This window comes from Psittacula echo, assembly GCF_963264785.1.
Source record: "Psittacula echo genome assembly, chromosome: 7".
Classification (NCBI taxonomy): domain Eukaryota; kingdom Metazoa; phylum Chordata; class Aves; order Psittaciformes; family Psittacidae; genus Psittacula; species Psittacula echo.
The window spans coordinates 56,622,064-56,635,099 of record NC_137740.1 but is presented as its reverse complement, the minus strand read 5'-3'; the positions used below and the strand labels follow the sequence as shown (position 1 = coordinate 56,635,099).

The following is a 13,036-nucleotide window of genomic DNA, read 5'->3' as shown; positions in this document are numbered from 1 at the left end:
AGCACCGGCACGCAGGCGAGGAAGGCGAAAGGGAAGCTTCTCTTTCGCCTTCATGTTTGAGCCGCCCTCAAGCTACAGTAGCCACCATGCACAGGAGAGGGGGGGTGGTGGGGGATCTCGCCTACCCCTTCCATATTTAACCATTACCTAAATCCGAAGGGAAATGAGCAAACCTCTAGGCTTGGGTCTTAAGGTATTTTCAGCGCCGTTGGGCGTATTTATCCCGAAAGTGTTTTCCACAACAAGTTATTTCTAGTCTAGGGGAGGTCTCCGTCGCCCAGGGCCCTGCCTAAGCCCCGATTCTAAATGCCACGCACGGCTCCATGGTGGCTCGACCCCGTCCCCGGGCAGGGGGCACAGATGCTGCCCGGAGCCGACTCGGCAGCGCGGGCGCCCTCTCCTCCGTCCCCTGCCCTCTGCCTCTGCCCGCCTTGAGTCAATCTGTGTTTTGAATCTGTGACTTGTTCTCGCTGCGGAAGTTGAAGGGGATCCAAGAATAGTTCAGATAGATGTGTATAATTTCTAGAGCAGAACCCCGAGAGAAATGAAACGCCCCGTTCCAGAATGACACTTTGATGTCACTTCAGCGAGCCCTGTGAGGTGGAATACGGTAAGACACTTTCATTTAAGGAAAAATGACAGAAAAAGAGGAGCGGGGACAGTGCTGATTTGTGAGGCTTCGGCTTTTTTTTTTTTTTTTTTTTTTAAGCCTTTTTTTTTTTTTTTTTTCTTGCAGAAGCTCCTAACGCTCAGGAAGTGGAATTTGTGGTTTAGGGGGCCGAGCTCTGAAGGAGTTGAGAGGCACAGAAAAAAAAAAGAAAAAGAAAAAAAAGCCAACTCAAGCACCATTGCTCCTTAAAGGGAGGCTAAATTTAAAGTCACCCAAACTAGCAGCCTGCGGCGCAAACCCCGTCTGCAGCCCAGCTTCCTTCACCCCTCCACATGGGTAAGCGCTCCTGCTTTTCTCGCCTCGCGTAGGCAGCAGCCGGGCCGGGGTAGTACCGACCCGACCCTCTCCTCCCCTCCAGTCCGGCCTCCGACGCGGCGCCTCGGGGAGGCTTCCCACAGCCCTCAGGCCATCGCCGGGAGCGGTGGGGAGCGGGGCAGGTGGACTGCGGGACTCGCCTTCCCACGGCCCCGATCCCAGGCTGGTCCGGCCTTGGGCGGCGCCGCGCCGGGACCAAAACACGCGGCGGAACAGCGGCGCACGGAGCCCCCCACAACGGCTGCGGCTGCCGTTGCTGTCGGGAGGGCGACGCGTTATCGGGCCGCTTTGATTTCTCACCCCGCTCGCTGCTAGCCCCCGCTCAAGGATGAACCGAGGTGCAGGTGAGCCCGGGCTGCAACGCTCCCACCAGCCCGCCAGGCGCCGGGCCGGGGGCGGTGCCTCCCCGGCGGCGCGGGAGGCGCGGACGGGCCGGTGCTTCGCAGAGCAGCCGGGGTGGCCTCCCGGACGGGCTGCGCTCCGGACGGGGCAGACAGGGCCGGGGCCCTGCGCTCCTTTGCCCTTTCGGGAGGAGAGAAAGCCCAAACCAGCCCCCCGAAGTCCCCAGAAAGAACCAAACGAAAGCAGTTTGAACTCGCTTTTTGCAAAGTGTCAAGTATAACGACAGAGGCGCTGGTCGGGCTCCAATGTACCTCTCCTGCGTTTCTCCCGAGGAGCAGGCTCGGGGCAGCTCTGGTTAACCCGATCCCTGTTCCCCTCGCCCCCCCCCCCGGCTCCTGTAGCCCCCCCAGGAGGTTTCCCACCTCTTCCCTCTCCTCTCCCCGGCTTTCAGTGTCCGCAGCTGCAAGGTGCGGCGGCACCAACATCTGCGGGCTGCAGGGACAGATTCCGGTTTGTTCATTTTCGCGTTTATCGTGGTTCGCGCTGGATGGGTGACTGAGTCCATCCGACTAGCAACAGCCTCTCAGGCGCCGGGTTTACGCTGTCGGGTTTGTAACTACTCCCCCGCTCGTCCCGGCAGCAACCCTGCGCCGTACAGCCCGTCCTGGACGGCGGGGACTGACCAGCCGTTCCGGGGGTATGTTTTGGTGGCGCCGTTTTGGCCGGGCTGCCGATGCGGATGAGAGGGACCGGAGTGCACATGAGCGGCCCCTCAGAAGCTCTCCCAGCCTTCGATAGTCCCACGAACAATGCCCGGCCACTGCTGTGGCCTGTTTGCAAGCCTGAGGCCACTGACGGGAAGGGAAAAAGAACCCCAAACACATTCCCCCATCTCCACCACTGAAGTCCCCAAAAAGAGCCAACCAAAACGCGGTTTAAACTCGCTTTTTGCAAAGTGTAAAGCGTAACGACAGAGGCGGCCTGGCGACGGCGGGGTTCCTGTGAACCTCTCCCGCCTTCCGACGAAGAGCAGGCGCCCTACGAACGGTGCTCGGCCGCTTTTGTGGCCTGTTACCCGATATCGGCCCTCGGAGCGTGGTCGGGGAGACCCCGGGGATACCCGGGGGAGCGTGTGTTAGTGTTGGCTCAGTAGCTGCGCTCCGGGAAGGGGGGGAGAGGCGAGCGGTGCCGCGGCCACCTGTCGCACCGCCCCCGGCTAGCGGCCCCTCCCGGCCGGCGCCCCCGGCCCTCACCGGCGGCTCGGTGCCTCCCCGCAGGTCGCCTCCCCGCCGCCGCCCCACGGGAGACTCGGGGGTGACGCTCGCGGCCGCCGTGCCCGGCGCTTGGAGAGGGAGCGCGGCCGTGCCGGCCGCGGCAGCATCCCCACCATGCCGAGGTCCTTCCTAGTGAAGAGCAAGAAAGCGCACAGCTACCACCAGCCTCGCTCCGCCGACGAGGACTACAGCCTGCGGCTGGAGACGGTGCTAGCCCAGATCTGTGCAGGTAGGAGTCCGTCGGTAGCAGCCTCGGCCCGCCCGCTCCACATCACCCCGCATACCCCGCTGCCAGCGGCACTGGCCGGTGGTCGTGCAGCCCGCGGCAGTGTGGACCCCGCGGAACGCCGGAGGGGCTAATGCGGGTTGGAGAAAGTCTGGTAGCAAATCTTGGTGGGAGCGGGGCCGCCGCGGGAGGTGGCTGGCAGCCCCTGTGGACCCGCACTGAGGAGCCCTCTCGTCCCTTTTGCCCTGCAGACAGCAAGATCCCCGAGGACGCGGGGCTGTGCCGCACCATCCTGCCCGACCCGGAGCCTTCCCAGGGACGCTTCTCTCCAGAATCCCACCTTACCGAGGCTGCCGATGGCACCTCCGAATCAGCGCCCAGCTGCGAGGGCAGCGTCTGTGACAGAGTGTCCGAGTTTGAGGATTTCTGGAGACCACCCTCGCCCTCCGTCTCGCCAGGTAGGACCGGGACGAGCAGAGCTCGGCAAGGGTCCGACTGCGTGTCTGTGTCAGTGCTGTGAGGCAATGTCCCATGGCTGGGGCCCGCTGTCGAAAACAAGTGGAATGGACAGAGTTGTCTTTTCACGTGCGGTGGGAAAAAGCAAATCTGTCCCTTCCATTCGTTTTCGGGTTATCTCTTTCAGGTTGCTTTTCCAGCCCGTCTCCCACTACTGAGGGAGCAGCAAGCCACAGGCTGTAGGAAAGTTGTGATGCCATCAGGCGTTGATTTTTTTGTCTCTGATTAATTGGTAAAGGCAAGCAGCTTATATTTTCAAGGTCTCGGCGTTTTCCTACAGGGTCCTGCTACCCGGAGTTTAGATGTTTTTTAAAACGGGAAAAAATTGTACTAGGCTATCTGTATACCTGCATAAGCAGTGTTGACTTTGTGTTTTGTAGTACCTGATAGACGTTTTTCCTAACTCCCTTTCAGGTTATTTCTTGCCTCTTGCCTATAAAAAGGATACTCCCAGGCCCTCCCTTCCCTCCATCCTCCCCTCTCTCTCTTTTTTTTTTTTTTTTACTTCCTTTTTTTTCCCCCTTTCTTTTTCTTTTCTAAAAACGCATTCGTAAATACCAGAGAAAAATAACGACGGTCAGATTTAAACACCCCAAATCCAGGAAACTCACACTTATGGCTGCAGTGCCTGTCTCTAGCTCCCTCGTCCTGCCTTTGATGTGGTTGGAGCAGTGGGAGATGCTGTCCCCAGCCTGACGCGAATACTTATCTCGTTTAAAAATACAATGGTGTCATTTTATAACAAAAATATGTATATATATAAAAGCCACCTTTTATTGCCTCGTTTAAAAAGTGACAGCTGGAAAAAAAACCAATATTTTCTATCTTAGCAAAGGAAAAATTGTCTCAGCTTTACTAAAAGCAGACGCTAGCAAACGAATACTTAGTCCTGTTGGGTTCTGTTTCCCTACTGATTTTCCCACTTAGCCTTTGTAATGTCCTTGCGTATCAACGGATGATTGTAGTGATGTGGGTTTGCATTTTTAAAGCCTCCCCCTCTTTTAAGAGTCCTAAAGCCCTTCGAGGGAATGTTCAAAATGCTGCCCAGTATCATTACAGCCAGCCACAGGACAGTTCCAGTCTGTGCAAATTACACACTGGACCAAACACAGCACATTCTCTCTTGTTAATATTTCTCCACAAAGTGTAGCAATGTGTGCATTTTTTGATCAAACGAATTTTTCCTCCTCCTCCTTCCCCAAATAATTCCAAGCTCTACGTGGGAAACAGACTGTTTTCACAAGGTGTCTAAAGGATAGATGCAAAATGGAGCAGGTATTTTCCAGGGCTGCTCTGCCTTTTCCTCCTCCCCACTCATTTCTTCCCCAGCAATGGGATTCATCAGCTCCCAGCCAACCACCCAGCTATCCAGGGAAGGTATCTTTGCAAAATGAGGGTGACATCCCCAGATCAAGATTTTTTGGGGGTGTTGGGGGTCCTGAGACTGCCTGATCCCATTCACAGGAGGAATGAGAAGGTAAGGGAATCCAAGTACTGTAAAGGAAAAGCTCTATTAAATGAACCTCAGTGCATTGAGAGAGATGCTATTACATTAATGATGAAGGCAGTGGCAGCAGGATTAGATAGTTGGACTTCCTCCCACAGCTCCCCCTTAATTCTTCTGCCTTCCAGCTGCTTTGTCAGATTCAGTGCAAAGCTGGAATTTGTCCTAGGTCGTTTCTGCAAGACACGCTGGTGAGGGACTGTATTTCTATGATTGTGTTTGTCTGGATGAGGCACAGTTTCTGTACTCTGACAAGTAGGGCTGATGAGAAATGATGGTTCTAAATCATGCTTAGAGCAGGTGCAGTGAGTAGTACTATCACCCCTGTATCCTTAGAACGAACATAGGTGCAGGTTGCACTTCAGTATGCAGTAAAAGCCAGATTTCAGCTTTGTCTTTGGATGCCATGCTGCCTATCGAGACGAGCATGCACAGACGTAGTACCTGTTAACACCCTTAATACATTGTTGGCTTCATCAGTGAAAATCACTTTGTTATTTAATCTCTCTTTCTATGTGTGTCTCTAATCACATGATTTTGCTTATTTTGTGTGCTATTTTGTAGTCTGTGGAGGATAAACTGATCTTTCTTTGCTGTTTATATCAATCTGTTCTCAACCATTTCAGGTTGAGTTTGCCTTGCCTTCAAAAAAGAGCACTGATATTTTTTTCTCCCAGAAGGGATCTATATAAAGGCTACACAGAATTGCTAGGAAGAGGAGGAACAGTCTATCTCTGCCTCCTGCTCACCCCTTGGAGGCTTAGATGCTGTGGAGCAGAGGAGAGGCAGACACAGAAGTGCCCTGCAGTGTGACAGCGCAGGATTTGCAGGTCACCTTGACCCTGGGTACAGAGCTTGGGTGGCTTGAGCTTGCCCCTGCAAAGTATAGTGTGCACTTGTGCTTGAGATGTCTCCAAAGCATGTGAGGTGATGGAACGAACATTGCACGCAAACTGATCTGTGGTGCAGTGTTTACTGTGTCCTGGCTTGCCAGTTTCAAGGGCTCAAAAATCAGGTCAGCCTTCCCTCTCCTCTCACTCAACGGAATGGCTTAGAAATCAAGATTGTAAGTTATACCTTAAGGATATTCAGTTCTACTGTTGAAACATTGAAGGTTTACATTTTCATGCTTTTCTTTACAGTCTGGGCTGTAACATCTGGGCTAGAAGTTGACTTTAAAAGGAAACAAAAAGAACAAGCAAACAAAAGGAAAGCTGAGGGCCTGATGAAATCATGCAGTTTCAAGAGCTGGGGCTTTAAGATAATTTTGAATCCTGTGATAAAATCATGAGAGATGGCAACACTGAAACTGGTTGCAAAGACACAAGATAGAAGATGTGACGCTGACCACAACTTCGCAGTCAGTGCAGAACAGGAAAAATCATGCTCAGCACCATGTCAGCTAATTTGATTTCATAGCTCTGTTCAGATGTCCCAGTTGGTATGTGAGCATGTATTTCCAACAAAAAGGCTGCTAATTTCAATGGAAGAATTAGACACTGTTGATGTCTGAAACTAAGTAAAAGACAGGAAACAGTCAAGTTATTCACAGCTCAATTTTTCACCTAATTTCCCGCTCCCTTGTGTAACCACCCATAACCACTTGCCTATCCAAATGGATAGCCTAACACATCATGCCTTTCTTCCCTATCCCACCTCTGGTTATCTTGGCTTGCTGAGGGCTGAGAAAGTCATGGGAACTGTAAAGCTGGCAGGAATGATAAAAAGCGAGAGAGGAATTATGAGTGGACAAGTTTTTGGGTAAAGAAGGTTATTCTGGAAGCCCCAGTTGCAAGGGATTTGTTCATCTCTGTGAAGGCATTGGCACTTCAGCAGTTATCAGATTTATCTTTTCCTTGGTTCACTAAAACTTTTACCCAATGGAGACATCTGACTCTCGCAGTGCTGTTGCCTGTTGTGATGAAGACTGAATGAAGAGCACCTAGGGCCTTAATCAGCATCTCTGGAAGACGCAGTTGGGGTCTGGTACCTCATGTTCTCTGCCCAACTCTGCTTTCCTCTATGCAAGGCTCCCTGAGCATTTGTGCCTCTAGCCACTGATCTAAAAGGCTATGTTCCTGCCATTGCATCAGACTCCGCTATGGTTCCCCATGTGTGACTCCTCTTGTGGTGTCCCGTGCTGTTACCAAAGGTGAGCCTGTTACAGCCAGCTGAGCTTGTCCTGGTGGGAGATCACTTTGATTATGACTACAAGGAAAATCTTTCTGTGTCTTCAGTTTTCAGTGCAGCCTATACCAATGATTTTACAAAGCTCTATATTTTGGGTGGACTAGTTTCTTTACTTGGAGAAACTCAGAGCAATCTGAAACGACCATGGTTTCGGTTCAGATGAGGACTTATTTTACATTTTCTGAAAAAATAAGGCATGACATTGAAGCATCTCAGTAGCAGTTCTTTATTTCAATTATGCTGTAGTATAGTTACAGACAGTTCTGGCACAAAGTTGAGAGACTAAGTTTTAGCATAAAATTGGGCAGCAAGCAGGTTTTAGTTTTGTTGATCAGGTAAATCTCAGCACGCTTGCTCCTTTGGGCACCTCTGTAATGTCATATTTGCTATATGGATGTGTGGGATCTGCATCAGAGCTTAAACCTGTGGACAGATCTTTGATGACCATCTTGGGACACAGTAGATACACTTTTTTGAGGGGCTGCAGATCAAACCAAAGTTGCAAACTGAGTTGTTTAGTGTCTCAACAGTCAGATTAGTGTATACATACCCAGAGATGGAGGTAGGTAAGACTGGTGGCTGCTTTAGATAATTTGGCTGGGACTGCAGGTGAATAGGTAGCACTGGATGCACAGACCCTGCTGTGCAATATAAAATGTCCTCCCATCAGAGATGAAAGGGCAACCTCAATGTGCAGTACAGGGGTCTGGCCCTGGGCACAAGCCTGAGTGCTGAGATGGTTCTGCCCCATGATAGAGGCTTTATTGTGAAGTGCGCTAATTCCCTTGCCTTTGTGTTTCTACAGCCTCTGAGCGATCTGTGTGTCCATCCCTAGATGAAGCACCTCCCTTCTCGGTGCCATTCAAGCCATACATGTGGAACAGCCTGGGTGGCTCTGAACTGAGGCATCTTGTGCAAAGCTACAGGCCCTGCCCGACACTGGAGCGAACCTCAGCCCTTGGGCTCTTCTGTGAGCGAGGCTCTGAGCCTGCCCTCTACAGTGCTGAGCGTAGCTCTTCTCTTGGACTTTATGGTGACTTTAGCTCCCCAGGCCCGGGGCTGTATGAGCGTCCGCCAGCAGCAGCATCCAGACTCTATGCTGAGATGCAGCCTGGGCTGCAGCAAGAGAAGGGCCCAGGTGGCATCAAAGTGGAGTCGGACCTCTTGTGCCGCCCATTGCTCATCAGCACTGGCTCTTACAAGTGTGTCAAGTGCAGCAAGGTAGGGATCCCTTTCTCCCACTCTGGTTGACTCTCACCCAGCCTCTTCTCCTTGGCAAGCCTAACCCTGTGTGCTCTCTTCACTCAGGTCTTCTCCACACCACATGGCCTTGAGGTACATGTGCGCCGCTCACACAGTGGCACGAGGCCCTTTGCCTGTGACATGTGTGGCAAGACCTTTGGCCATGCAGTCAGCCTGGAGCAGCACAAGGCCGTGCACTCACAGGTGAGAGTGGGGCAGACTGCCAGGATGAAGGTCGAGGGCCAGGGCCAGCTGCTTGCTTTGGCTGGCTTTAGGGAGGTCAGGAAAGCAATCATAGATTCATAGAATGGTTAGGTTGGAAAGGACCTTAAGATCATATCAGAACAGTAGGTGGACATCTAAACTGAGGAGAGGAAGAGAACACGGTAGGGCTGTAGTGAGCAGTTGTGGGTGAAGAAGATGGTGCTAGGCAGAGGAAATGGTGGGCAGCTGGTGAGCAAAGGAGCAAATCTACTAATTAAAGAGCACAGGCCTTGTTTCCATTCCCCAGACCTCGCATGTGTCTATATTAAGCAATGGGCACTTTTGGCACTCTGGAAGTAACAGATAATAAATAATAAATTTTCACTCTCGGAAACTGTAATGCAGATGTGGACTTTTTTTAACAGCAAAAGCAACTCATTGTGCTTTCTTTCAGCACAGCTCTCCTCATTCTTTTTCCTCCCCCCCCACAAAGAAGTGAGTCTTACCTTGTTTGTAGTCATTATGTCTGTGCAGGGAACATCTCAACGGCCAGTCAGGTACAGAGCACAGACTTCATCCGTCTCGACACACTCTGAGTCACACACCAAAAGAATATGGTAGTTAATTTTGGTAGGAGGACATGTAACATTTTCCGCCTGCTGATATTGTGCCATATTTCCCCTTCCCCACCCACTTGACCTGGCAAATCTTCCTTCTTCAGATCAGCTTTTTTAGTATAGAGTTATAACAGTGGTTTTTTGCTGTTTTATTTGCAATTTCTTGAGTGTGCAACAGCAGAGTGCACAATAAAGGGAAATATCTCATCACGTATTAAGTAGTGGTGAAAAGAGCAGCACTGCATATTTTGTCCATGAAGGGGACAACATTTCAGGAAGAGTGCATTAAAAGCCAAATAAACTTAAGATAACTATTCTATGATTCTTTGATTCTATGATTGTATGAAAGCATAGCAGGAAGAGGCAGGTGTGATGGTAGTTAAGGGATGGAAAGAAGATATGATTTATGATAGAAGAAAGTGGTAGAGAAGAGTATGTGATGGAGGGGAGAGAGACAGCAAAGTCTTAATGAATTTATTCTGATATATTAAAATAGTAAGCCAAAAAGCCGTTTTCCCTAGGTGCTCCTGGGAATGTTCCCCATTTTAACAGAACTACAAATAAGCACTTAGTTGTTACGCTGCCAGCAGAAGTCAGCCTGCCACAGAGGTTTCCCAGGAGAGCCAAGCAGACCTCAGCACCCACTTTCCTGTGTACAGTGGCACGGTGGCCTCTGAATAGTGCTGCAGCTGTTGGGCTTCCCAGTGGAGTGGTCATGTCTCGGGCCCCTGTTGAAATGTGCAGGTGGACTTTGCCCGATTGCTCAGGGCTGCTCCCAATGTGGCCATTCTGGCCAGCAGGAAGAGCTGTTCAGTTAAATTTTTGTCAGGAGTGGTGCACAGCACTGGGAGAGGGTGCGTTATCTTTTTATCATGTGGTGCCATCATGTTAGCATCTAGTTAGCATTGGTGTTAGCATCTCTGCAGGCCAGTCCAGTTCTCTGGAGAAGTGGAAGTGCTTGCTAAGGCAGAAGGGGTAACTCTGATGTGTTGGTGGGATGTAACGTGTGTGTTTGGGCTCCTCTCTCTGCAGGAACGCAGCTTTGATTGTAAGATTTGTGGCAAGAGTTTTAAGAGATCTTCTACTCTGTCCACCCACCTGCTCATCCACTCGGACACACGGCCCTATCCATGCCAGTACTGTGGGAAGCGGTTCCACCAGAAATCTGATATGAAGAAGCACACCTTCATTCACACAGGTCAGCCCTGCAGCTGCTGGTGTTCAGCCCTGACTGTGAGAGCAGGTTTCTGAAGAGGTCTCTCTGCAACAGTCCATTCCCCCTTGGTTGAGACAGTACATGCACCTCCCCATGCTTCTCAGCACCCTGCTGCTGTTCTGAGCTCTACTTATGCAAAGAAGGGCGATTTGAATGAAAGGCAGCTGCAAAACAACCCAAATCCTCAGAATCCAATCAGTGTTCCTTTTGTAGGATCCACCAATGTTTATTCAAAGGGCTTTTGTGTAAGATGATTTGGAGAGTGTTATATTCATGTAGCCTTGATTTACAGCTGAGGTCCTGGAAAATGACAGATGAATTTGATTGCGGCATTTCTTTTTGCAGTATTTACCAGTTTACAATAGGAATAACATGAATCTCCTCCTCTAGAACAAACACCTTCAGTTTAAGAGGGCTTAGGGTCCAACTCAGACTAAATATTTGTTCAGAGGTGTCTGCACTTCCACATGCCGCAGTTTTGTACAGAATGGAATAAGAGGTGCAGAGTTCTCAAGTTTCACTGCTAGTAATAAACATGGAAACTAATAAAGTGCAGGTGAATCATCAAAGGAAATTGTTTTAAAAATATCATTCAGTGAGAAGGCAAGTTTATCAGAAATCTTAAAAAGAAAATCTTGCCTTTCAGACCTGCATCACTCACTTAAAGTAGAGGGAAAGGAATAATGTGCGAGACACAGAAGCAGTTGTAGACACAAAAATAACACCTGTACTGGCCAAACCCAAGGTTCAGATGACCAAAATCCTGTTTCCTGGTAGTGACCTCTAGCAGATATCAAGGGTGAAGCTTAAACACGGCAAATATGTAGAAAGATAGTGCAACATTACATGTAGCACTGCTTAGTTGTTACTTTTCTAGATGACAAGCAGTGAACAATAAATGTTACTTATAGAGGTTTTCCACCAGAAGTTTGCTGGATGAAAATGAACTATTTATGAAGTAACACAAAAAGTTCCACAGTAACTTTTTCAAATGAGTCTTGATGAAGTATATTTCAGCCAAACTCTGAATCAGTCAAAACCATTATTTGGTTGTGAGATCAGAGATTGTGCCTGGACTTCTACATTGCTAATACAAAACCACATCCTTAACTGAATCAGGGATCCCTTTCATACGCAGCGTACATTTGTGAACTGAGCCTCCAGCACATTTTGTATTATTTTATGTTTCTAAGAATCTGATCTTCAAACATGAAAAGAGTTTGTTGTGCCAGCTGAAGTCAGTGGGCTCTGCAGGTGCAAAGCTGCTCTGAAAATCAGGCTTGGTTTTGTGGTTGGATTCCTTTTTATCCGTTATTTGATAACAAACACTACGAAAATGCACTGAGATCCTGCTCCCATGGAGGCCAGTGGAGTTTTGTCACTCATCCATCTGCAGGAGAATTTCAGGGCTGAATTTACTCCCTTTTATGTTATATGCCTGCAGGAGAATTTCAGGGATGGCTTGGGGTGACTGCTAGCACTTGAGTATGGGGAACAGAGAGGAGAGCAGATCTCTGGATGAATTCTGGCCTTCAGGATTCACTTAAGGGCACTCAGACCTCCCGTAGGGACAGACTGAAGCTCACTGGGTTTAGCTTAACAACGTCCACCTATCTATCCTACTTGCCACCATGCTGATGCTATAATAACTGATGTCAGTCCGAATGACCTGAGAGTCTTTCCAGGAGTTCCTTATGTTTCTAGGACACAAAGGCAGTTTAAATCACACAGAGCCCATGCAGCCAAGTGCATTCACAAGTTATAGTACCGTGAGAGCACTCTGCTTCAGGCTGCTCTCAGAGCTGTACGATGGAGGTGCAGCCAAGTTCAGGCCTGCTCAGCTGCAGTACAGGCTCAGGTAATGCTTTGGGGCTCCCAATTGCATGGTTTTTATTAGAATGACTTCCTCGGTAATCACACAGGAGTCTCTTTGATGAGTTCTAAGGTCCAGTGTGCATTTCCTGTTTGCTCTGGTCCTGTGTAAGCAACAAGTTGCCTCTTAACACCCTCTTTCTCTCTTCCTTGCCTTCTGCTTTCAGGTGAGAAGCCTCACAAGTGCCAGGTGTGTGGGAAAGCCTTTAGTCAGAGCTCCAACCTCATCACCCACAGTCGGAAGCACACAGGCTTCAAGCCCTTCGGCTGTGATCTGTGTGGCAAAGGCTTCCAACGAAAGGTGGATTTACGGAGACACCGGGAGACACAGCATGGCCTGAAATGAGTCCCAGCTGCAATATAGAAATCATCTACAACACTATGAGAATAGACTCCCTTGGCTTCCCCAGTGGACCCATGCCTTGTCCTAAGCATAGAGCTTGGTATTACCTTTCCGACCAGGAGCTCAGAGAGGAAAGAAGAGGACAGAGCCATGCATTGACAGCTTAACCTGAATGACTGAAAGCAGAAATTAAAAGGCTGGGGTTTCTTTCTTTCCCTTCTCCTCTCTGTTTCTGAAATAACACTGGAAAATAAGCCTTTTAAAAGCCTGATACTCCAAAGATGGATAAGCTACCAAATATCTGTAAGCTGGAAAATATTTCTCCCATGGCCAAGGTGAACCCATTGAAGTTCAGTAGCTTGAATCACCTTGCAGGGAAACATGGGTATAACAGTGTTTACACAGTAATGACAGAGAGCCTTCTGCAGTGATGTAGGGAGCACTTGCCTTGGTTGAGTTTCAGTGGCTTCACTCTTGGTTTCCTGTCAGGAAAACCTGGAGGATC

At 49.6% G+C, this 13,036-nt stretch overlaps 1 protein-coding gene across 1 annotated transcript; it reads left to right on the top strand.

The window, feature by feature from the left end:
* Nucleotides 1-2,715: 2,715 nt before the first annotated feature.
* Nucleotides 2,716-12,534, top strand: GFI1 (growth factor independent 1 transcriptional repressor; the record flags this gene model as incomplete). The annotated part of the gene is made up of 6 exons (XM_080623214.1): nucleotides 2,716-2,830; nucleotides 3,079-3,285; nucleotides 7,843-8,258; nucleotides 8,346-8,483; nucleotides 10,133-10,298; nucleotides 12,356-12,534. The coding sequence occupies 6 exons, from the start codon at nucleotides 2,716-2,718 to the stop codon at nucleotides 12,532-12,534; spliced, it is 1,221 nt and encodes a 406-aa protein (XP_080479340.1).
* Between the last annotated feature and the right edge of the window lie 502 nt (nucleotides 12,535-13,036).